General features: G+C 32.4%; 1 protein-coding gene across 2 annotated transcripts; it reads left to right on the top strand.

The window, feature by feature from the left end:
* The first annotated feature begins 1,388 nt into the window (after window positions 1-1,388).
* LOC132754801 (G-protein coupled receptor GRL101-like) lies at window positions 1,389-26,168 on the top strand. Of its 2 annotated transcripts, XM_060745512.1 has the most exons (10): window positions 1,389-1,404; window positions 1,745-1,888; window positions 6,311-6,427; window positions 16,321-16,839; window positions 17,311-18,574; window positions 19,250-19,779; window positions 20,009-20,136; window positions 21,279-21,327; window positions 22,144-22,391; window positions 25,616-26,163. In XM_060745512.1, exons 2-10 carry the CDS (start codon window positions 1,813-1,815, stop codon window positions 25,748-25,750), a joined length of 3,066 nt encoding a protein of 1,021 aa, XP_060601495.1. In that variant the 5' UTR covers window positions 1,389-1,404; window positions 1,745-1,812; the 3' UTR covers window positions 25,751-26,163. The 2 variants fall into 2 exon arrangements, with proteins under 2 accessions (XP_060601495.1, XP_060601496.1); XM_060745513.1 differs by lacking the exon at window positions 6,311-6,427 and having other exon boundaries at window positions 25,616-26,168.
* Window positions 26,169-26,832: the final 664 nt, after the last annotated feature.

Genomic DNA, 26,832 nt, shown 5'->3' with positions numbered 1-26,832 from the left:
TCCGAGAGGCGGCTGATGTTGACAATTTAAATAATATATTTGGGTATCCGTTTTGTGACTGCATAGAAAAAGTACAAACACACACGTATGTGTTCAAATAATTTTCCAAAAAAATTTGTTATATCAATATTAGATCATTTCTTTAGTTGATATAATTTACATTTCTAATAAAAAAATATTACTTTTTTATTTTCTAAGTTTGACAAATGTACCTCTTTGATATTGAAAATATTATGTTTATAATGTTACAGATATACAAAGCTCATATTTTAACTGATTAATGTTTATAATTATTGAAATCTAGAAACTTCATGGTTAGAAAGTCTTATTTGATTAAGTACATTAGCAATTGCATACACTACATTTTGAGCTCAGCATTCCCTATTACTCTTTAAGTTGATCTGGGGTGTTTTCATAAAGAATCTTATGACCGATTTTAGTCGTACGTGCAAAACTGTGATAAAACTGTGTTTCAAGACAAGTCCCAAGTACAATTTTAAGACTAAACTTAGGACTACTCCTCTAGGTGCCTTAGGGCACTCCTATCTTTGTCTTAAGTTATAAATACAAATAAACAAATATTGATATAGTGCCTGATATAGATATATACGTAAATAGTGGTGGGAATAAGTGAAGATAAAGCTAATATAAATACCAGCAAGTATACAGTACATTATTATATTGATTTTGACATGCAACAACAACCATAAATAGTTTTAAGATGACTCAAACTTTTTTGAAAATAAACATGTTAGGTAAAACGTTAGGACTAATCCTAATACAAAAGTTAGGAGAGTTTCTTGAAACACAACTTTAGTCTTATGTTTTAGACTTACGATTCTTTATGAAACGCACCCCATTAAAAACAACAACAAAAAAGCCTGTATGCATTGCATAATAACCTATAGTGACTTCTCTTTTTGTTTTCAAAAGACGTTAATTTAAAGAGTTCGTATTATTTTCATAATACCAAAGTGATCATAATCTATCTTTATCTATCATATTTATAAGTACAATATAAATTCTGCTATTTTTGAACTAACATTGAGTTTGATGATTCATTTTAAGTTCTTATTATAATAAATTACTGTACTGAAATGAATTTTGCTTTTTATCAACATATAATATTCTGTGACCGCAAAATGCGCAACAAAACGATGATAGAGTAAATAAGCAAAGTATCGTTAAGTGAATAAACAAGATTATTAATATACCGTGCAATAAATATTGAATGAATAAAATATCTTTTCTTCAACACTGATACATTGAATGCATTCTAAAGTTACAGATATAAAAGCAGTTTAAAGAGAAAACATTGCAATGGAAGTGAGATCAGAGACAGGAGATTGGTCAATGAAGGGGGGCACTTGAATTTGAATAGATATCCACCTATTTGTGTGTATGGTATGGAACCTCAAAATAGCAGCGTGATTTACAAACTTATAGTCATGTGTCGTTTAAAGACATATGACACTTTAATTTACTTCGATTCCGTATAAAATTAAAATATAAAATTTTACAAACCTTCAAAATCAGATGTTTAAAAAATTACCGATAAAATAAGATCATATCACTTTTCATTCAGTGTTAATTTACATACAAACTTTTGAAGTTTTCCATAATATGTGTAAACAGTTTTTTAAACAATCACTGTCACAATTGTTTCCAGATAAAATATCTTTAAATTAAGTTGGTAAATACGTTTATTAATTGTTGAGAAAAGTCTGGTATTTTATTTTTTAAGAGTACAGTGCGACCGAATTTGGTGAGTTCTTTTATTGTAAAAGAGACGACAAAGCCATACCAAAGTCGATGATGTGTATATATGCCGTAGATGCCAGCGGTTACATGACTGGATGCAGATCTGGAGATCATTTACAACATTGTGGTAACTAATATAATTATCTAAATTATAACCTTATTTTGTGTGACTTGACATGTTAAGTATCTATGTTTACAGCAACTTATTTTGTGTGACTTGACATGTAAATTATCAATGGTTTTCAAAAGCTTTATCAATTACCTTTTACTACTTGATAAGTTCGATCCCCGGGAGATGCTTGGGTGGTTTAGCGCGGATGTAGGTAGTCTAGTACTGGTGTAACTCTCCAGGAACGATGGTTAGGAAACTACCCGTCTATATGACTGAAATACTGTTGGGAAAAGGCGAAATATGAAACAAACAAACAAAGTTGATAAGTAATATAATCAATTTGATAACATTCCTTTCATGCGGGATATTTTTCTCAACTAAAGGGCATACATCATCTTAATTCTTCTATATTCAAAATCTTCCTCTTTTATCCAACATTTTTAAATTCAATAAATGATATGAAAAGACAATGTTTTGTTATATCGATATGTAAAAAAATGGACTGTACAACTGTATGATTTCATGAAATGAGGGTAGTTTACCACAAACCAAGCTTAAGTTAAAATCTTCGTAAAACACAATCATTGCCTCCATTTGAAGGGGCACCTTTTGCATTGACAAAATGCATCAATGTAACATCTATTGCAATGCATTGTAATAAAGCATCCTTGTTTTCCCGTGTATTCTAAATAATTTTGAAACAAAAAAATAGAGAAAAACAGAATCCCGAAAGAAAACCCAACACGGCACAATTGAACATGTTGAAGGTTCGGTTTGATTAGGACTGTTCATAGACAGTACTGATAAGTGCAATTTATCTTACACGCCTCCTAGCACCGGCTTAACCAGAATTCAACATTTAAAAACAAAACGGTGGGATTTTGAAATTAAAAACATCCGCAGATGTTATTATGCGGCATCAATGTGACACAGTAGTACCATTCCATGAAAAGCGGCGTATGGTCACCAAGTAAAACATGCGTGTTCCCTAAACGAGAAAACAATGGGCGGAACTAAATCAAATGGAACTTTATGAAGCCCGCATTTCACAGTTAAGACGTCAAAAGACAAGTTTAAAAAGCAGGCAACATATCCTAAGGGTGATTATACAGCATTCAAGTAGGAATACTGGAACCACCCAAGTGCAAAATAGCAAACACTGAAAAAAAAACACAAAACATGTACACAAAACAGTAATGATATTCAAGTAAGTTTCGAAGAATTATTTTATAAAGTTCTTAATTTTTCTTTTGAGATGGTTTTGATAGTTCTGTGCGGACGTAGTTCTGTCTTGACGAAACGAAATTAAAAATGACGCTTGTAATTTCGCTGTACCTCATTAAAATAATCTGTGTGTATAAATGGATTAAGAAAGACTTCTTTTATTATTATGTACCGTTGTAATATTTAAAACAACTTTCCACAAAGCGAGACCTCACGAACCGCTTCGAAGTTTCAACATAAAAACTTTGTGGTTCTATAATCGTGCTTCTTTTTTAACTTGAAAATAGAAAAAAAGAGTGTTATAATATTATTGCAAATTTTCCAAATGCGCTGATTGGAAAAGGTTTTTGTCATTTAGGTACTCTCAAGGCTAATAGAGCAGAGCTTTGAAGCACGCCATTCTTCTGTGGCTATTTACCTCACCTGTGAATATTGATTTAATGGAATAGATGAAAGTTGCACAAAAAGAAAGAGTAGTGAGATTAGTTGGCGAATGAATAGTTTGACAGCCAGTACATTTTCATATGTGATTTACAGTCAGTCAGTATGGATATTGTTTTATTAGAAAAAAATGTTAAAAGCAACAAGCCACCAAAACTTATTTAAGTCTACTTCTATTAAGAAATCGTTGCTCAAATAAAAAGGAGAGTTGAAGGAAAAAGCATGCATATTTTGATATTTTGCTTTAAAATATTATTTGAAAAAAAAGAATGAAATGGAATCTTTTATCCGGTTTTCATAGTACTACTTAACAGTAGGACAAAGGTATCTAAGGATCGTATTAAACATATTCGGAAACAAGACAAAAAAAACTGCTTTTATTTAAGCTTATGTCGTTTTTTGCGGCAATAATGATATATAATATGAGGTTGTTATACATTGTTAAGTTCTATTTGGACAAGTAAACAGCTGTTAAAATTATACTGGATGACCACTAGCCGAGCCTGAAAAAGGCTTTGCAGTACAAGACAAATAGTACCAGTATTAATCTCAAAAATATATAATGAAATGTCTTGTGAATGCCATCATTCTTGAAAATTTTGGTTCTCAAACTACAAATAGGATTTTTACTCTTAAAATGAAAACGAAGCTAGATAAAGAGTATGATTTGCATTTTATAAAGAAGAAGATTTTTTGAACTATGAAAGTGAAAACGATGATATATGGGGTATATATGATGTTAATTTCATACGTTATTTTTGGACACTTGAATTGAAAACAAGATCCGTTTTGATAAAATTATATAGATCTAATAATTATTTATATAAGAACATAAAGTGATGCAAACGTTGAAGATTATTTACATTTTATAAAATGTAGCATAAATGATTTTTTACATCATATAAGTATATTTTATATCAATTTAAAATTAGGTTGAAAAAGGATCAGAGCTTTAGCAGCCTTCACATAAACTACCTCGGATTCCATGCGTTCCAGAATCCCTTGTTTTCGTCATTTATGTGCCAATGAATTATCTTCAATATACTTTACCCACTTTTTGTTATTTTAGAAAAGTCTTAGATCTGTTTACATTATCATTTATGAACATAAATATTTTACCTTAAAAAAGCAATTCCTTAACTTGAACTGTAGGAATCTATTATATCATTATAACATCTAAAAACTCTAAAGAAAATCAGCATAGTATATATGCATTGTGTGACAATTTAAATTAAACAGAATTAAAACTGAAATACAGCTGGAAGATACAGAAACACTTAAAACTCTCAAAATGATAAGGGAGTTTCTTGATACGTCAAATCTTTAAACCTCATTTTCAAGATAAAAGTTCTATAAAATATCAAAAGGTTCTTAGCAGTGTACATCATTTTAATTATCTATTAAAAACAGGGGAAAATATTTTTTTAACAATTTCAATAGATGCAATTACAATACGATATGATATGTGAAGAAATATTCGCGGGCTTAAATCTTTCGCGATCTTCGCGGTGATATTGGATTTGAGAATTCATGTTTAGCGCAATGAATTATCCAAAAATAATATCTAAATAGTCATATTTTCGCAATTCTATAGAACATTGTTTACTAATGTGTTATATGATTTCAATTAATACGATTTTTGTAAAATGTTTACTGAGTAGTTGTGTTTTGTTTTCAAGATTTGATTCCGTTAAAACCGTTTATTTTTGTGTTGTTTGTATTGCCTGTTTATACGTTTATGACGCAAACTGTGAAAAATCTTGCATGTTAACGGGCATTCTTTTGTTTGCAATAATCTGTCTGCTAGACAATGTCTTTGTCCTGCACAATAGCATATATTTTGACATCAGGTAATGAAAATAACTGTTAACTCCTACGATATTACAGTAATTTCCCTTATGTTTTTACCTGAGAGGTCTATGCAAATTTATATTTTTTTGCAGTCAGCTCCATGAATCATATCGTCAACTATGTCAGTAACGCAGTAGTGATACACTTTTTACTGAACATTACCGTATCCAGGGTTTAATCAAAATATAGTGTAAAAAATCTTTACATTATACCATGTGAAAGAGTGTTGCATGTAAAAGTTGTTTTTAATATAATGACTGAAAAAGGACATGAAACAAATTAAACAGTTAGTGTATAGGTAAATCACACTCATTTCAACTAGTTGAATAATCTCTATTGTAAAAACACATATTGATGAGTTCAACGTTATAGATGTCAATGCTTACTAGAAATAAACCTATGTTTTTTCATTTGTTAAAGACGATTTGTTCTTGCTGTTTACATATTTTGCTTTTTGAATTTGATATATTCTTAAGATTCCTGATGAAACATGTATAGAGCTGAAAAGTTGATGTTCATAATAGAAAACATATGTTTCAATAAATCCAGCTTTTACTTGAACATGTCTGTTTGCTTTTAAGTAAAAAAAACATCACGTTTAAACGGATATTATTCATTAAGTTAAGATATATATTTCCGCAATCTAATACAGAAAATTGAACAACGATTCTGTTTTGATTCAAAACAACTTTATTAATGAATCAATCATTTAAAATAACCTGAATAATAATGTAAAGTAATAATGTAAAACATAAGGCGCTACTGAACAATAAACAAACATATAACATGTCTTTCTCAAATTCTTTGTTGTTTTAAATATTCAAGTTGAACAAAGAAAAACAGAATGTCATCATAAATGACATAAATTCACAAAGAATTGCTCAATATTGCCCGAGTCATTGAAAACAATTTGATTTTCAGAGAATTTCACTTGTCCAGCAAATACTGTCAAATGTCCTGGAAGTTATTGTATTGAACAACGATTTCTTTGTGACGGCCATAATGAATGCCCTGGAGGAGAAGATGAACAAGACTGTAGTAAGTTATAAAATATATAATTTGTAAAGCTCATTCTTTTGTTTTGCTTTTGGTTTGTTTAAGTTATGTTATTTACCGGTATTCCAGTAGTAATTACATTTTGTTAATTAACGGGCAATTATTATGACTCCGGACTCACCCTAAAAGGTTATTTTGTTGAATATTACAAAAACATCTAGAGATCAGCCCATTGTTTTACATGCAGATTAGCCCATTGTCATACATGCAGATTAGCTTATACTATTGTCATACATGCATAATAAACCTTCATATTAACCCATTGTCATTTATATATACAATCTCATTGACAAAACTTCAGATTAGCCCATTGGCATATTTACAAATTATCCCATTGTTAGATATACAGATAACCAAATGATATACCTTATTAATCCATTGTCACACCTACATATTAGCCCACTGTGTACCTACAGTTTAGCCAATTTTCATACCTACAAATTACAGGTCTTTGACATAACTACAAACTAAACATTGATCTAATGTTGGGCAATGATATGAATAATTTCGTTAAGATTTCTTTTCGTTTTAGTTTGTATCTTTAAATAGAGGATTTTGAATAAGTGATAGTTTAGAAAGGAAGCACATTTTTTAAACAAAGTATTTGATATTATAAATGAATGCATACATGATATTAAATTTGATATTGTATTTATCACGTAGCCAAAGTTAGAATGGTTTACAGTTACACTGTTGCACCTATAATGTTACGCTTACTTACGCTATATTTTATATACAGCGCAAATGACATGATATAAAATTGTTACTTCGTTAGTGTAATATCGTTTTCAGTACATGGCATTTTTTATTCTCCTGCACCATATAGGCTTTGTATTTTGAAAATAAAAACAATGATTTAAAAGGGATTTCAGTTAAACTAGCAAAATATATTTTTTACGTCTCAGAAATGTTTCATTCAACACATATGGATATAAAACTAAATCAAGTTAAACAATTTATTGTCACATATATACATATATTTTAATCGCAAAGTTATATTATGGTACAGTATACGTTGCAGAGAGTGTGCTAAAATCTAAATATTACATTCAATTTTTATTGCATTGTTGACAATACAAATTTTGCCAGATAAACTATGGAAATTATGTTGGAACAATTGAATGTATATGCATATATCTTAATATATATTTAAGCATATTTTCCTTATGTGATTATTATAAATATATATGTATGAGGACACGCAATAATAACTTGTCTAATATTGCATGTGGTACATCATCGTTTGTTTCATTCGATATTCCTAAATCTTCGCTGTTTAATAGGTCATTCATTCAAACAGTATCAAAACCTTGTACGTGACCTTATGAACGCAACTAACATTATTTTCTTTCATAATTTATTTCAATATTCAGCTTTTGATTCCTTTAATATTCAACATAAGTACTTTGTATTTGTAAAACTAAAAAGATAATTTATTTACTTTTAATAAGTTTATTTCTTATTCAGAAAATATTCAGAACAAAGTAGTTGTTGTTTGTAAGGATTGACATGAACATTGATATTATCAACATTAAAGGTGCATTATGCCTCAGCAACTAATAAATATTTCCCTATATGGAAGGGCAAATATGAATTCGTTAAAGGGACTCCACTGAGGTTTTTTGACATGACGGGACTGAAAATATTTTTTTCTAGATAAATGTACCATTTCATGACAGTTTATGCCTCTAACCTTTGTGCAAAATGTCAGATTATTCGGGCACTTCGTTTTGCCAGAATAATTATTCAAATTGTAAAAACATGACCCAAAATGAATCACTCAAATCGGGCTTAGAAAAGCATAAAAATACGATTTTCAATTTATTTCAAAGTACATGTTTTAAATAATTATGCATATATTTCTTTTTTAAGTGTCCCAGTTCATTTATGTAAGAAATTCAAATGTAACGTTTTAGGCTATTAAACCTCAGTGGAATCCATTTAAAGAATCAAAATGTAAACAAAGTAATATAATGACTTCCATACAAAATACTAAATCACCATAAGTCTATGTACCTTTTGCATCAGAAGACAAGGATGGATCACGTCATCGGCAAATCAGAACCTTTTCGAAAATATAACCGAACACCACAAATTAGAAACCCTTGTAAAATAAAAGCATGTTTGGGGCATTATGGGCCTTTTATCAATGAATACAAAAATCCTAAAAATTGCATACCTGGTTTAAAACGATATTATTGAAATCCTTTAATAACACCAGTATATTCAAAACACAATTTCTGATATTTCATAATTCTATACAAGTACTTTATAACACTACATTTTACTGTGAATAATAAGGGAAATAATCCAAATTTAACTGGTACTTCTCCGTCAGTTCCTTTAGCCTAGAGAAATACAGAAAGCCTAATCAAAGCAGTCAGACATAGCGCTATATTTATCAAATGCCCTGTTTTATAAAGTACCAATGGATATCTCTGATAGGATCAAATTGTTTGATGCTATGGTATTACCAATGTTAAATTATGACTCTGACATTTGATGCCTCCAAAAAGCTCCGGATTTTGAGCGTATACATGTAACAGCAAATGTTATAAGTCAAACAACAAACTGTAGATCCGACTATTTATGGTGAGGTAGGACGATTTCTTTGTGTAGGTACAGAAATATAAATTTTGAAATATTTTTTGAAGAATAATCATAATTATTAATTTACATAATTTATATTTTTTTTGATATGGTCATGTTAATGGTATTGTTATAAATAGATGTCCTTAGGAAGTTTAAGAAATAGTACGGTACTGGCATGCAGATGATCCCAATTTATTTTGGGGTCACTTGGTTAAAAGTCAAGATCGCATGAACCGCTTTCGACAAAACAGTTTCCGAACAATAACTCAACAAACAATGGACATTTTCCCGAAAACATCTAAGGTGCATTGGTCTTGACAGTCAGACGAACTTTATTATTTTTGATTCAAGGGATAAAAGGCTTATGTCACATTTACTGTCTATAAATAACAGTTTCCGATCTATAATTCAACAACCTGTGAGCCTTTCACCTTAAAATTTGACAGGTGTATTTGTCTTTAGCAGTTTATCAACCATATTAATTTAAGTGTCAAGGTGTCAAAAGTCAAGGTCAAATTCACTTTATTTCAAAACGTTTCCAACCAATAACTCGACAACCCAAGCAAATACTTCTATCATGGTTACATTATACTAAAATATTATCTTCTCTTACTTCAAATCCTTCATAGTCTTTCTGCATGAATTAGCTGGCAAATATTTTGCTGACGTTTTTCAGATAATATATAGCTCTTATTGATAAAGGATTTATTATATTATGCAGAAAAAAGAATAAAAAACCGTAAACTTTCAGTCTACAATATGAAATGATTCAAACAATTGATTTTCTTGTTTCAATTATATTTACGTGTAAAGAATATTATATGCAGAAGGCCACCACTAGGCCACCACTAATTAGATAAATTAGTCAAGACAGATAGCTACACACAACTACACACATCATGTGCATGTATCTTATTCATTGTTGACAGAGTGTATGGAATAACTACGCATTAAAACACCGGGGTCTGTTGCAACAAGAAAAATCCAAAGCTTGTAGTAAGGGTCGTATTGGGCAGCACAAATAAGTTTTCTTGAATTAATGTCATTTTTCAAATTCCTTCTGAAAGTAAATAGAGTATGTGATCTTAAATTAAATTGGTTTTATTGTAACCTTATAATCGTCACATTGGAGCAAAAAGTCATGTAATTGTCATATTTTGAAAAAAATCACTTTTTGTCTTTATTTGGTTAGAAATACAAAGTTTCACCAGTCTTAGAAGTTTAGAAACTATATATTAATACAAAATGACTTTTTTGAAATAGAAATAAAAATAAACGTAAGTGCAGCTTCAGAATTTGTTGGTGCAAAAACTACAGTAAGTACACTAACATGTGTGATTGAGTTTTTGCGCCAATGTTTTAAAATTATTTCACTATTTCCTTATTAAATAGCAAAATTATTTCTAAAATACAATTTTATATCTAAATCTACTATAGGAAACTAACATTTAAAGAAAATGTTTTATTTTTATTTGACAACAAACAATACAAGAGGCCCATGATGGCCCTGAGGTCGCTCACCTATATAAAGGCACCCGGAGCGGGGCCAGTTTTAACCCCAGGGCTTTTATTTGAACAAACTTGGAAGACACCCATTAGAAGATGTTTCACAATCATTATGTTAAGTTTTTACTACACACATATAATGAAAAACAATGATCTACCCCCCCCCCCGTCAGGGCCAATTTTAATCCAGGGGCTTTTTGCTAAACATCTAAGCTCCAGCTCATTTGGTTTTTTAAAAGAAGATTTTTTAAGTTTTTACTATACACATATAGTTAAAAACAATGACACCCCTGGGGCGGGGCCAATTTTGACCACAGGGCTTTTATTTGAACAAACTTTGTAGACAGTTACTAGAAGATGTTTCATGCTTCATATCTTAAATCCAGCTATTTGGGATTTTTTCAAAGAAGTCTTTTAAGTTTTTGCTATACACATATAAGGAAAATCAATGACCCCCGGGGCGGGGCCAGTTTTGACCCCAGGGCTTTTATTTGAACAAACTTGGTAGACACCCATTAGAACATGTTTCATGTTTTAATGTTTTAAAGTTTTTTTACGTTTTTGCTCTACACATTTAAGGAAAATCAATGACCCCCGGGGCGGGGCCAATTTTACCCCAGGGCTTTTTTTGAACAAACTTGGTAGACACCCATTAGAACATGTTTCATGCTAAATATCTTAGCTCTAGCTCTTTGAGTTCTTTAAAAGAATATTTTTTAAGTTTGTACGATATGCATATTGGGAAAATCAATGACCCCCTTGGGCGGGGCCAGTTTTGACCCCAGGGCTTTTATTTGAACAAACTTTGTAGAAACTTACTAGAAGATGTTTCATGCTTAATATCTAAACTCTAGCTATATGGGTTTTTTTCAAAGAAGATTTTTAAGTTTTGCTATACACATATAAGGAAAATCAATGACCCCCGGGGCGGAGCGAAATTTGACCCCAGGGTTTTTGATTTGAACAAACTTTGTAGACACTCACTAGAAGCTTTTTCATGCTTAATATCTAAACTCCTGCTATTTGTTTTTTTTTTCAAAGAATATTTTATAAGTTTTTGCTATAAACATATAAGGAAAATCAATGACCCCCTGGGGCGGGGCCAATTTTGACCAAAGGGCTTTTATTTGAACAAACTTGGTAGACACCCATTAGAACATCTTTCATGCTAAATATCTTAGCTCTAGCTCTTTGAGTTCTTTAAAAGAAGATTTTTAAATTTTAACTAAATACATATAGGGAAAATCAATGACCCCCTGGGGCGGGGCCAATTTTGACCCTAGGGCTTTTATTTGAACAAACTTTGTAGACACTCATTAGAGGATGTTTCTTGCTAAATATCTTGGCTCTAGCTCTTTTGGTTCTTTAAAAGAAGATTTTTTAAGTTTTTACTATATGCATATAGGGAAAATCAAAGACCCCCTGGGGCGGGGCCAATTTTGACCCCAGGGTTTTCATTTGAACAAACTTTGTAGACACTCATTAGAGGGTGTTTCTTGCTAAATATCTTGGCTCTAGCTCTTTTGGTTCTTTAAAAGAAGATTTTTTAAGTTTTTACTATATGCATATAGGGAAAATCAAAGACCCCCTGGGGCGGGGCCAATTTTGACCCCAGGGTTTTCATTTGAACAAACTTGGTAGACACTCACTAGAAGATGTTTCATGCTGAATATCTAAACTCTAGCTATTTGGGTTTTTTCAAAAAAGATTTTTAAGTTTTTGCTATACACATATAAGGAAAATCAATGACCCCCGGGGCGGGGCCAATATTGACCCCAGTGCTGTTAATTGAACAAACTTTGTAGACACTCACTAGAAAATGTTTCATGCTTAATATCTAAACTCCAGCTATTTGGGTTTTTTTCAAAGAAGATTTTTTAAGTTTTTGCTATACACATATAAGGAAAATCAATGATTCCCGGGGCGGGGCCAATTTTTGACCCAATGGCTTTTATTTGAACAAACTTGGTAGACACCCATTAGAACATGTTTCATGCTAAATATCTTAGCTCTAGCTCTTTGGGTTCTTTAAAAGAAGATTTTTTAAATTTTTACTATAAGCACATAGGGAAAATCAATGACCCCCTGGGGCGGGGCCAATTTTGACCCCAGGGCTTTGATTTGAACAAATTTGGTAGACACTGATTAGAAGATGTTTTATGCCAAATAACTAAGCTCTAGCTCTTAGGATTTTTTAAGAGAAGATTTTTGAAATTTTTCCTATTGGTCGCCATGGCAACCAGAGTTTTTAATGGAATTTAAATTTTTGAACAACTTTGAATGGGGTCCACCTAAGGGTCATTTCTGTAAAATTCGGTTGCAATTGGCCATATGGTTTAGGAGGAGATGTTGTTTGAAAAGTTTGATGCCATTTTTTGAAGGACGCACGACGGACGCAGAGTGATGACAAAAGCTCACCCATGAGCACTTTGTGCTCAGGTGAGCTAATAACTAGGGATTTTTCAGTATTCAAATTTTGATTTTTTTAAAAAGATTCAAGTAATATTAGAACTGTCATTGTTTTGTTGGAATGAAAATATTGATGATACACATATATATTGAAAATTACATACTTTAAGTTTTATCTACTTGTATCTAATTCTTTTTCATAATTGTTGAAATGCTTTCAGTAAAAACATAGTCTTATCATAAATGTGTCCTGTTTCAAACAAATGCCCATTTCATGATTTTTGCTAACAATTGTTTTGTTATCATTGCTATGAAATATGCTTATGCATATGTTTTTATTGAATTTTCATAATTTCTAGACATTCAATTATTAAATAAAATTCTTCATTTTTTTAATGTGTACTGATCAACAGAAAATATCAACATTGCATCAATAACATTTCTATCGATGACAGCTCTAATTAATGTTGTTTTTTTTTCAATTGTTTACTCAATTATTTATTATGCAATTTCACTGTTGATAGCCTTGAATTTCTAACATTGGTTTATCTTTTCTATTTAAATTTCTATAAAAACATGGCAGACAAAGGCATGTAATCTGTTTCAATGTTATATTGGTCAAAACCATCATTGCTAGTATTTGTTACGTCTAATGTGGTGCATGTACAACTCGAATAAATTCTTACATATAGAATGGGGTCATATCAAAAAATAAGAATGACTCAGTCTATTCCCTACACTTAATTAACAGAAAATCTCAATTTTCAACAATTGTAGAAATTGCACATAGACCTAAACCAAATTACGTCACAGAAATAAATCTGAATTTTTAAATATAATCAAATCTATTAATCCATGATAATGATATGGTGTATAAGGCTTAAAGTTTTTCAAGTCAGGAAATAAGACAATTTAAATTCAATATATCAAAACTTTGAAAAGAAGAAGCAATGAAAACAAAATTATATATTAAAATTGAAGTTTGTTCATGAGAGATAATAGAGAAGGATCTCACTAGGATATGTTGGGCAAGAAAAGTTTAGGATTCTTAGCAGGTTCATCCAAAATCTTAACTTCACACAACCAAAATGTTTAGAAAAGTTCAGGAGTCCTAGTGGTTTTATCCAAAATCTCAAAGTCTATGTCCCTGTGATGGTTGGATATTATTGAGACATATATTTATAATGATATATAGATCCCCAAATACCCCTTTTTATAACAAATACATAAATAAACTGTACCATTAGAAAATGACAACAGTAAAAACATGGTTAATAAGTTTTCACATTCTTCACTTCAGTGTTGTTATATTTTTATTGGTCCTCTGTAATCATTGATTCCAGCACTTTTAAGTTTGAAAATTGAGTACAGCTCAAGTCGGTGCTACAGGGCGTCAGGGCTGTTGCAGTTTTTATTATTGCTCATATACAGACTAATTATGTCATGTCCGCAAACTCATCTAATTTTGTTGTGATTTTTTATTGGTCCTCTGTAATCATTGATTCCAGAACTTTTAAGATTAAAAATTGAGTACAACATAATTCGGTGCTAGGGGCCGTCAGGGCTGTTGCACTATTGCTAATTTCTCGCGTACAGACAAAATTAAGTCATGTCTGCAGTTTTCATGTGATTTTGTTGTGATTACAATTACTTTGAAAGTAAAAATATATACTGCTTTGGACTAACTGTTACTGTTTAGAATTAATTTTAAAATATTCAATTTTTAAACTTCCATTCATATGTTTTGTGTTATATATGTGGTTCATAATTCATAATGATACATTTTGAACAAAATGGAGAAAAACAGAATCCCTAAAGAAAGTCCAACACAACAAAATTGAAAATGTTGCAGGCTCGGTTTGATTGAGCCTGTTCATGGACGGTACTGGAAAGTGCAAGTTACCGTCCACTCCCCCTAGCACCGGCTCAAGCAGAATTCAACATTTAACACGAAAATGGTGAAATTTTGAATTTAGAAACATCCGCAGATGTGTTCATACGGCGGTTATCATGGAACCTTCAATGTGACACAGTAATAAATTCAATGACAAGCGGCGTATGGTCCCGAAGTAAAAGAATGCTTTTGCCCTAAACGAGAAAGCAATGGGCGGAACTAAATAAAAGGGTGATTATACAGTATTTAAGTAGGAATATTTAAACCACTAAAGTTGAAAAAAGCCAAATAGAAGAAACTAAAAGTACCAAATAACATGTATACACAACAACAATGGCGTGCTGAACGATCTTCAAGGATCGAAAATATAACATCATTGATTGAATGTACGGGGAGACTTTTTACAGCCGCCACACGGCACAAATAACACGGATGTGACAATAAAATGGAGAAAAACAAAATCCCTCAAGAAAGTCCAACACAACAAAATTGAAAATGTTGCAGGCTCGGTTTGATTGAGCCTGTTCATAGACGGTACTGGAAAGTGCAAGTTACCGTACACGCCCCCTAGCACCGGCTGAAGCAGAATTCAACATTTAACACGACAATGGTGAAATTTTGAATTTAGAAACATCCGCAGATGTGTTCATACGGCGGTTATCATGGAAATCTTGCAATTAATTTGTTTGTAATATTCATCTTTAAATGTCTATGCCATGCAGTAACCTCGATACTAAAAATTAAAGTTAGTGCAAAAACTATGGTAAGTGCAAAAAGTCATGTAAAAGAACAAGCATATTTAATTATTTTTCATACATAAATGAATAATTGTAATGTTTAAAACCTATTTAATAATATTATTAATGATGTTTTGACATTATTGCCTCGAATTAAATGGTTTACTCAAAAGGAACAAATCAGTTTTTTGTGTCTCCTGTATTATTTAACAAATGTCAGTTACAGTACTTTTTCCGCCAATGTGACGCTATATTCATATCAAATGTGACATTCTTAAGGTTTTCTTTTTTTCTTTTATTTCTGTTACATGAAATCATATGTTGACACGAATTTCCTACGAAAACAAGCTGACTACGAGTTGATGTTGGAATTAAATTAGATATTGAAGGCCTGTGATATTATACTAAAATATATTTAAATATTGTGCATCAATCGACAAGTTGTGGCTTAGATATTAATACTAATTGTACAAACAATAAATCTGATTCGTCTTAACTCAATATGGTCGTACACAGTATCAAACAAATTCAGCAAATTATTTAATTCAGGTTTATATTTACTTACTTAAGGTTTTCGTTATGATGTTGTCGTCAAATAAAAACATTATTGATAATACATTTACAGGGTTAATAGCTGAGGGAAAATAACTGTTTAGTCAAGATTACAAAAAAAATGCCTTTTTATGACTCAAACAAATTATTGGCATTTAGTGTTTTGTTTTGATTTCTTATTTCAGCTTGTGGAGACTCGGATAGAGAAGTAATCTTATTCGTGGAAGATGAAGACTCTGAGAGCAGGGACGCAGCAATGCATTTAGCTAAACAATTCTTTACAAACAGTGAGAATAACATCGTTAAATTGTTTAATTTCAATATTCTTCATAGAAAAATGAAGTTTGACATTGAGTACAGGTTATTGGAAATAAAGGTAGAACGCGTTACCAGAGAACAGGGAATAGAGGAAACTGGATGCAAGTTTAAAACAATGGCAAGAGACTTTCTTAAACAACTGAAGTTTTCCGAGCTAGAAAAAAGAGCGCTTATTGTACTAGAAAACAGTATTGAATCATCAGTTGTCGCTAGCTTAGTATTGTCCAATATTTCAGAGCCATCGTTTTCAATATACCGGGTGATAAAAGATTTTAGTTCTTCACTCTATAAAGATAACAGATACAGATTTGTAAAGGATATACATATAAGTAAATGGAGTTCTCTATTTTCGATTGGTTTTAGACGATTTCCAGAAATATGTACAGGTAACAGCTTTGCCAGCTTGACTCGTAAATATATGAAACCGTTTTTAGTTTTTTTTCTCTATCGTTGATTTTGAATATAATACCAAATGTACATTCATGACTTGGACAACAATTTATCTTCTTCTATGTCATATTATATTTTTTCGAGACGTTCTGTTGTCTTATGTTCGTTAACACAATAACATCGATTTTTTAATCATTTTTATTGTTCAAATTTATTTTGTTTTCCCCCTGTTTGAATGTGTTTTTATACTTCAGCAAAAGACATTTTACCCGAATAAACTTGTAAAGCTACTATACAACTGCATAAGTAATTTTCTTTATACTTGCATGTTTGATGTTGAAAAGAGTTCCATAAATTTAACAACTAAGGAAAACCAAGAAAACTAGAGTATAACCATGTAAAGGTGACCATTTGTTTTAAAAAAAAATCATTTGTTAGGGTATATTTTCTTGATATTTCCGTTTCAGAGGCTACAATCGTACCATGTGTTGGAAAGTACAGATGTTCGTCTAGTAAGCAATGTATACCATTTGAACAAGTATGTGATGATGTCATTCATTGCAAAAATGGTGATGATGAACGACTTTGTGAATCTGAATGTCCATTGAAATGTAATTGTATTGGTAAGGTAATCAATTGTAATGCAGCCAACATATCAATGTCTGATTTTTCGTCATTTACTGTAAATGCTATAAGTCTTGATCTGAGTAAAAATCCAAAAATTGAAGAAATACCTAAAGAAAAATTAAGTTTTCCTTACATGCAACGACTTAATTTTTCAACATGTGACATTCATTATATTCATAAAAGGGCTTTCTTTGACTTGAAAAACTTGTTATCATTAGACCTTAGCAACAATAGAATACAGCGATTACCTGATCGGGTATTTAGCAAGCTTCGCGATCTAACCTATTTGAATCTGGATAGAAATATAAAATTAACAGTGATTTCATCGACTGCTTTTAAAGGTTTGAAATCTGTAAGAAGCTTAAAAATTTCCGGCACAAACCTGAAAAAGATAAGTTCACTTACATTCTTTGACTTGAGAAACTTGTTATCATTAGACCTTAGCAACAATAGAATACAGCGATTACCTGATCGGGTATTTAGCAAGCTTCGCGATCTAACCTATTTAAATCTGGATAGAAATATAGAATTAACAAAGATTTCATCGACTGCTTTTAAAGGTTTGAAATCTGTAAGAAGCTTAAAAATTTCCGGCACAAACCTGAAAAAGATAAGTTCACTTACATTCTCGGGCTTGGAGTTGGACAGTATCGACATTTCTTACAACAGAATTGAGGAAATTGAAGATTTTGCCTTCAACAACTCGCTTGTTCATAAGATTAACTTTGAAGGCAATAAAGTGATAACATTCGGAGAATTTATATTTAACGGCGTCACATCACTTCGTGAGCTTCATACACCTGCATTTAAATTCTGCTGTATCCGACCTTGTTATCTTCCTGAAGAATACTGCAAACCATTGAAGAATGAGTTTTCTTCATGTGAAGACCTGATGAGAAACTCTGTACTTCAAGCAGTCCTTTGGATAGTTGGGTTCGCTTCATTGTTCGGAAACCTATCGTCAATTATCTACCGGCTCGTGTTCGATCGTGAAAGGCTAAAAATAGGTTATGGCATATTTGTAACTAACCTTGCAGTTGCAGATTTTCTAATGGGTGTTTACCTTATCATAATAGCAGTGGCTGATTCACTTTATAGAAACAGGTATTGATAAATGACTGATTTACTATACAAAAACAGGTACAGATTAATAACTGTTTTACTTTTTATTTAACAAGTCCTGATTTATTATTCTTGCATATAAGACATGATTATCAAGTGTTAACACTTGTGCTGGAAACAACTGTCTTACACCCCATGTTATACTTTAAATTACGTTATTCCTACACACCTTTTATGAATGATTTGCTTTCTTAGCATGATGTACTTGTGCCGTTATGAATGAAATTGTAAATTCATACGCTACTTCAGGAAAAATGTGCTAAATGAAAATATCAGTTTTCGTAATCTCTTTTCGAAATATCATAAATTTGTAATATGCAAGAAAAAAGAATCAAACACTGTCTGTCATTGTAAACTGGAATATTTAGCCCTCTGGTAACTGTTTGTCGGATACTCGACAGAGCCTATTTTTCGCCGTAAACAGTTTCCTCGACCTAATATTCTGGTTTGTACCGACAGCCGGTAAAAGGTCCTTGACTAACTGACTGTTTACTGTTCAGAAACAGAAAGAACATTTTAACTGATTATATTTAAAATCAAAATCAAATTAATTTTCTCTTATAAACAACATATGTTTAGTCCTAATTGATGTTAATATAACAAAACTACCGTGCCATGTTGCATTAAACAGATTTCCTTTTTTAATTTTATTTGCAGATATATCTTTGTGGACGATCAATGGAGAAACAGTAATTGGTGTATTACTGCCGGAGTTTTGTCTACAATTTCATCTGAAGCCAGTGTCCTCTTTCTTTGCTTGATAACATTAGATAGACTTTTAGTGATCAAGTTTCCGTTTGGCACAGTGAGGTTTACACCTATGAAGGCCTATGTCTCTTGTGCATTGTGCTGGTTCATTTCCATCATCCTATCGGTCATTCCAATTCTTTACACAAGTCACTTCCAAAACAAATTTTACTCTAGAACAGGAGTTTGTATTGCATTGCCTTTAACACGAGATAAACCCCCAGGGTGGATTTATTCTGTGTCAATCTTTGTCGGCCTGAATTTTTGTACATTCATTCTTGTTGCTGTAGGACAAATCTCAATATTCACAGAACTTCGACGATCAACATCAGCTATGAAGAAGACACAACTTTCAAGAAGACGTGACTTGAAAGTTGCAAGAAATCTTATACTCGTTGCAACAACTGATTTCCTGTGTTGGTTTCCGATAGGTGTAATGGGTAAGATCTCATACACATATGATATATGTGTTTGTATTGTCTGCATCACGATTTAACAATTAAACTGAATAACGCACGTCTATCCCCAACGATTCTTTTTTGTTTAAAATTTTTTACATGTACATTGTATATGATTTGGTATTCATATTCTATGAAAAGATCTAACGTGTATTTGTGCGCTATTTAATCTATTACAACAATGTCAAAAGTACAGCTATTCCTTTTTCAGGTATTTTGGCCTTGAACGGATTTCCGATTCCTAGTGATGTTTATGCATGGTCAGCTGTTTTCATTTTACCAATAAACTCTGCTCTTAACCCGTTTTTGTATACAGTGACAGCAATAATCGGGAAGAAGGTAAATCATTGGTTCGCGTCCCTGAAGATAAATGATACAAATGTCACTTAATTATTTTTTGGAATATCAGAAAGGAATATCAATTGCTTACATATGTGCTAGAAAAAAGTCTTTCACCCTCCTCCACCCGTGTAAGACACGTCGCGTGTTTTAAATGGCGTATCCCGCGCGCCTCATATTATAAATAGAAGAGTATCTGGCAAGCATAATATTGTTTTAATATACGAGTCAATAATTTCAGTAATGAACGTGCACGAATGATATATTCAATCTATCAAGTACCAACATTAAAGACTGTTAAAAGTGAAAACGGTTAACTTTTCATTGACGCGCCTATAGTGTAACCCTAACATTTTGCGCGTTTCAAGCTATGTTTATGTAATGCAAATGATGTCACGTCAAAATATGTACACGTCCGTGCAATACTGTCTTTGCGGGGTCGCAAAAACGGCACGGGTATGTGTTTATAGCAAAAAAAAAGATAAGTGAGATAACTAGCTCAACGCAAAAGTGCCAAATGAATCCAAATAGTTGTATGTTTAATTAGGTTAGAGGATTGCATAATTGTAGACAGGAAATCTTACAGTTATCAACAGTGATCATACAATATATCAAAAGTGGTTATTACAAAAAACAACAACATTTAACTCACTACAGTGTTGAGCAAAACCTCTAGACGCCTGCAGAAATCATGATCAGAAAGAAGAAAAAATATCGTTTTTTCGACTATTTTTACATTTTTCATTCATGTTCGTATATTAATCGATGTCAAAAGATGAATTTAAAACATCTTATACTGCACTTTGGTGGGCGAAAAGGCGAGATTTTATCTTCAAAGCGTGTTATACGGTATATACCGGAATACGGTATTTAGTGTGTTGCTCCAACACATGAAATTAAAATGTCGAAAGTAAATACATGTAGTGCTATAATACCTTTGTCGAATGAATTTGTTAAATTTGTAACTAATTATACCTGTTATTTACTATAATTTAATGATTAACGAATTCATTATACCAGTCTTCAAGTTTTAAATATTAAATAAGTGATAGTAGTGCCTTTAATACGGACAATTCAGATGTTATATTTTTGCAGTTGAGCAATCGTTTTATTTGAAATCAGTGTTTTACTTTGTATTTTAGAGTTTTAATCCAAGCCTTGATGAGCAGAGTCGAACAGCGGTCCAGAAAGGTAAATACTTAGCTGTAATCAGATTCAGTTCTATAATTCTTTATTTGCTTTTTGGGGGGAAGAACATTTTAAAAGTTATAAACATGCAATGTAATATCAAGACAATAAGAAAAAATAAAACGTCTCGACAGATGAAAATGAGAAACGAAAGATGAAGAATTCTAACTGATTGAGACGTTACATATTTTTTTATAAGCGTCCAACTTAATAAGTCGTTGACTTTTCGTCAGCACGGGCAATGCTTATCCAGATATTTATAAAGACGACGTTTAAAGCAACTCCTCTGAGTTTGTAAAGCCTAAAACATAAAAGTTCAATGTCCTACAAAATTCAGCAGGGGTACTTTAAACAGAAAAATGCACAAAAGATAATTGAGAACTATTCTCAGATAAATTTGAAAATCAGTTTGTGTGCTATTTTAAACCGATTTGAGCGAAATTCGTTGCATCGCTTTCCAAAATGTTGATTTGTTTGTGCACAAATAAAATATTCTAAAACAATGGAGTATGTGAACGATCTAAACTTCTGTGCACAAGATAATGTTCTCGACCTGCATCAAATGGACCATAAATTTCGAACAGCTATTTCTAATCCCGTAATGTCAAACAACCTTAGAAGAGTATCTTAAATAGTATATTTCAAGTTAGCGATGCAAATCTGATATACGAAGCACCACATAGACTTTTGTTCGAATTGTTTCAAATGCAGATAGCCTGTTAAAATATAATGATTGTAAACATAATATAATTACAGCAGTGTCCGGGATAAACAAATTACAATAATGTATAGTTCAATTGAACATTTACTTTTTTTTAGAAATTGGTACCGCCATTTTGGAATACCAGCAATTTAGCAGATCTGTGCGGATGACAAGTGAACTTGTACCAGTTGGTACGAAACGTAGTATTCGAGAATTTCTTGATGACGACAGTTGCTTGTCAGTCAATGTTGTTGCGGCTCTGTGCAAACAACTTGCCGATTATCTACGTCTATTGCATGTGGGCTTTATTGCTATAGATCAAATATGTGAGGAAAACATTTACATTACAGTGTGTAAAACAAAGGTACTCACACAATTTTATAAACAACATTTCAAATTCATTATACCCCCAAAAACGAAGTTTGGGGGGGTATATAGGAGTCACCCCGGTGGTCGGTCGGTCGGTCGGTCGGTCGGTTGGTCGGTCGGGCGGTCGGTCGGTCGGTCCAGACGTCCGTTGCATTTTCCTTGTCCGGAGCATAACTTGAAAACTAATGGTTGGAATTCAATATAACTACATACAATGGTCAAGCACATTGAGAGGAAGTGCAGTGCACAAGAAACCATAACTCTATCTTGACTAATTACAGAGTTATTGCCCTTTGTTACTTTTCCTTGTCCGGGGCATAACTTGAAAACTACTGGTTGGAATTCAAAACAACTTCATACAATGGTCAAACACAATAAGGGGAAATGCAGTGCACAAGAACATAACTCTATCTAAAGTAATTACAGAGTTATTGCCCTTTGTTGCTTTTTCAATTGCCTTCTTTTTTTGTCCGGAGCATAACTTGAAGACTAATGGTTGGAATTCAATATAACTACATACAATGGTCAAGCACATTGAGAGGAAGTGCAGTGCATAAGAACCATAACTCTATCTAAAGTAATTACAGAGTTATTGCCCTTTATTACTTTTCCATTGCTTTCTTTTGTCCGGACCATAACTTGAAGACTAATTGTTGGAATTCATTATAACTTCATACAATGGTCAAGCACATTGAGAGGAAGTGCAGTGCACAAGAACCATAACTCCATTTTGACTTATTACAGAGTTACTGCCCTTTTTTGTTTCTTTTCCTTGTCCAGAGCATGACTTTAAAACTACTGGTTGGAATTCAAAACAACTTCATACAATGGTCAAGCACAATAAGGGGAAGTGCAGTGCACAAGAAACCATAACTCCATCTTGACTAATTACAGAGTTATTGCCCTTTGTTACTTTCCATTGCTTTCTTTTGTCCGGACCATAACTTGAAGACTTATTGTTGGAATTCATTATAACTTCATACAATGGTCATGCACATTGAGAGGAAGTGCAGTGCATAAGAACCATAACTCCATCTTGACTAATTACAGAGTTACTGCCCTTTGTTACTTTTTCTTGTCCAGAGCATGACTTGAAAACTACTGGTTAGAATTCAAAACAACTTCATACAATGGTCAAGCACAATAAGGGGAAGTGCAGTGCACAAGAACCATAACTCCATCTTGACTAATTACAGAGTTATTGCCCTTTGTTACTTTTCCTTGTCCAGAGCATAACTTGAAAACTACTGTTTGGAATTCAGTACAACTTCATACAGTTGTCAAGGACATTCAAAGGAAGTGCAGTGCTCAAGAGCCATAACTCCATTTTGACAAAATACAGAGTTACTGCCCTTTGATACTTTTCCTTGTCCGGAGCATAACTTAAAACGTACTGGTTGGAATTCAAAACAACTTCATACAATGGTCAAGCACAATAAGAGGAAGTGCAGTGCACAAGAACTATAACTCTATCTTCAGTATTTATAGAGTGTTTGCCCTTTGTTCTTTTTATTTGTCTTTCTGGACTTATTACAGAGGAATTCAATTAAACTTCATCAATGGCCAACCACATTGAAAGGAAATGCAACATACATGAACCACAATTATCTTTAATTGCCCACAACCATAACTCTATGTTTCAATTCTTTTACAAGGTATTCTGTTACTAGTAACATCCTCATTTCCGGAGCAGACTTGTGGGGGTATTAATCACATTTAGTGATAGTTCTAGTTTTTTTTTTACAATAGCACACATTTTATGATTAACAAAAACATGAGCAATCAAATATCCAAACATATAAAAGAAATAGGTTTCTGTGATTAGGTATTGACTAAAAATAAACACTAATAATGATAATTAAACATAGAGGACAAGAATATAGATTAATGTTTTGTAAGGTGATATATTTAAGAAATAACATCGGCCTGAGAGGTGTATATCGGCTATTTAAAACCGGTTTTGAGTTTGGATGTGTAGGAATTGACCACCAAAACGACAAAACCGGTGTTAAATTGCCGATATACACCTCTCAGGTCGATGTTATTTTGATTCTACAAGATAAATAAGGAAGATCACTTATGTTATTTTTTAAGCGGTAATTACTTCCGGTGCCGATTTTTGTATAACGCTGTTCGATTTTCGCACCCTACTGTTGCGAAGATATAGAAATTATTAAAGAAAGGAACTAATAAGAAAAAACGTTATTTTATTAAGTTTTCAACAATAAAAACTTACGTCGTATTGTGTTTACATCAGTGCCCCATTTATCATTCTTGTTTGTATGAAATAACGTCAGCTTGTTTATGAATGACTTGTTTACTTGGAATGACTTTATTACGTTGCTTACGGATTAGCGCCGTTTTGTTAAAATATTTATTAACTGATATGAATAAAATATGTGGCGTTAGGCGTAAGTGTATGTGAGATATTATTTCGGTATTGTATGAAACGAAAACATTATAAAAACTGAAAATATTAATAAAAATACTTTTTATTGTTGATTTAAAAGGCTTTGCAAACTATATAATCGAGGATGAAAACATAACAGCCGCATATACAAGTAGTCCATAACCAGTGTTTATTGAGGTTAAACACCGGTTTTTTACTTCTTTGTCTATAGCTATATAATAGAATGTATAATATAATTATACCAGAATTTTAGTTTTAAGTTATTTGTGAATAAATATTTAGTACCGTTTGATTGAAAAAAAGTAATCCAATCGCACAACCCCGGTGAAACCATTAATATTGTCTAGAACACTCATTAGCTTTTCTAATTGTATACAATAAAACTCAGTTGTTTAATCATTGTCATTGATAATTGCGTGCTTAATAGACTTTATTATGGCAAAACATTTAGTCCCTACATGTCCACATGAATTGTTGAAATGGTTCTTGCTTGGTGTAAAGTCAAATTGTTAAAATGTTCAGCAATTAAAAAAGAAAAGCTATTAATGATTGGAGTTTATCTTTTATACGTCAAAATTATGATATTTTCAATCCTTTACGCAAAAACCCTCAATGTTTTTATGAAGCTGTTCATATATGTTTTTGTAGAAGCGTATTAATTATTCCGCAAATATGCTTATAATGAAGAGAAATAATAGTGCCATTGGCGGTATATATCTGGATTTCCTCCCATTTTCTTTTAACATTTTTTACTTTAATGCACAGCTTCATCAGCCTTAATTAGTTACAATTTTACATTTTGTCAATAGGTTAACAAACCAATTGTTGTAATCGATGCCAAAGCGTTGTTAGCTGCTGATGAAAGAGCTCTACAGGAAAATATTCGCCAATTTGGTAGCATTCTGCGAAAGCTTATCTTAAAATGTGAAAAGGGTTTAAAGTAAAGACTGGTATTCAATGGAAGGAAGTTGTCTCTGTTACGAAGCATATGTACTCAGTTATATATATGAGTGAGACAAAAATAAGTGTTGGAGCACCATACTGCTTCTACACTGTCGACAGTAGAGACATTTCATTCGTACTGGATGACGTGAATAGGAAATCGAAATTACTTGACTTTTTATTTCTGTGTATAGATATTTTTAATTTCAAGTGACGTACTGTTTTTGTTTTAGATATCTTTGTACATACACGTTCATTGTTCCGTCATTATGTCATATCATACTGTGTCAGATTAAAATCGGAACAACTCGGCCTTTATCTAAAATAAGCTCGGACTTAATACGGATTGAAATTACACAAATGTAGTTCTTCAACGTGGTTTAAGATGTAATACAGACAGAGCGCGCAATCTAAATGTGACAAACTTTTGTATCTTAAACCCCTATCACACTAGGGCGGCGTTCTCACGGCGTCCAAAGAAAATTCAGAACGCCGAGGTGAGCGCAGTAGGATCGCAAACATCGCAGCATCGCCATAGCATCACATTGACATCACATAGAACGCCCACCGACGGCGCGCATTTTGAGCATGCTTAAAACAAACGCCGTCACTCGGCTTTCTGAAAAGAGCGCTGTGGGATCGCAGTAATGACGCCTTAGCAACTCAGTAATATCTCCTACAACGCAACAGGAGCGCCGTGAAAGCGCAGAAGGATCGCCGAATAAACGCCGTAATTTTCCTTGGCGCTTGTACGGAGATTGTACGGCGTCTCTATCGCGTTTGTACTGCGTGTGTACGGCGCTTTTACGGAGCTTACTTTTTTCTAAAACGCTCTTACTGCGACTCTACGACACTGTCACGGCGACCATTGCGCACTCAAGACGATTCTACTGCGTTCATCTGAAATTGCGGAATACGGTACAGTAGAATCCCTACTTAAGGCCACACCAGAATTAAGACCAACCCTCTAATTAGACCCATTTTTTAAAAAAACGGAATTTAAGTTCGTAATGTTAAGGGTTACATGATCCACAATTAAGACTACCCCACTTATCCACATTTAAGACCACCAGCTTTAGTCCCA

This window comes from Ruditapes philippinarum, unplaced genomic scaffold, assembly GCF_026571515.1.
Source record: "Ruditapes philippinarum isolate M1 unplaced genomic scaffold, ASM2657151v2 ctg2375_1_1_1_1, whole genome shotgun sequence".
In the NCBI taxonomy this organism is placed as follows: Eukaryota; Metazoa; Mollusca; class Bivalvia; order Venerida; family Veneridae; genus Ruditapes; species Ruditapes philippinarum.
The sequence above is the reverse complement of the archived record's forward strand: the minus strand, read 5'-3'. Positions and strand labels throughout refer to the sequence as shown.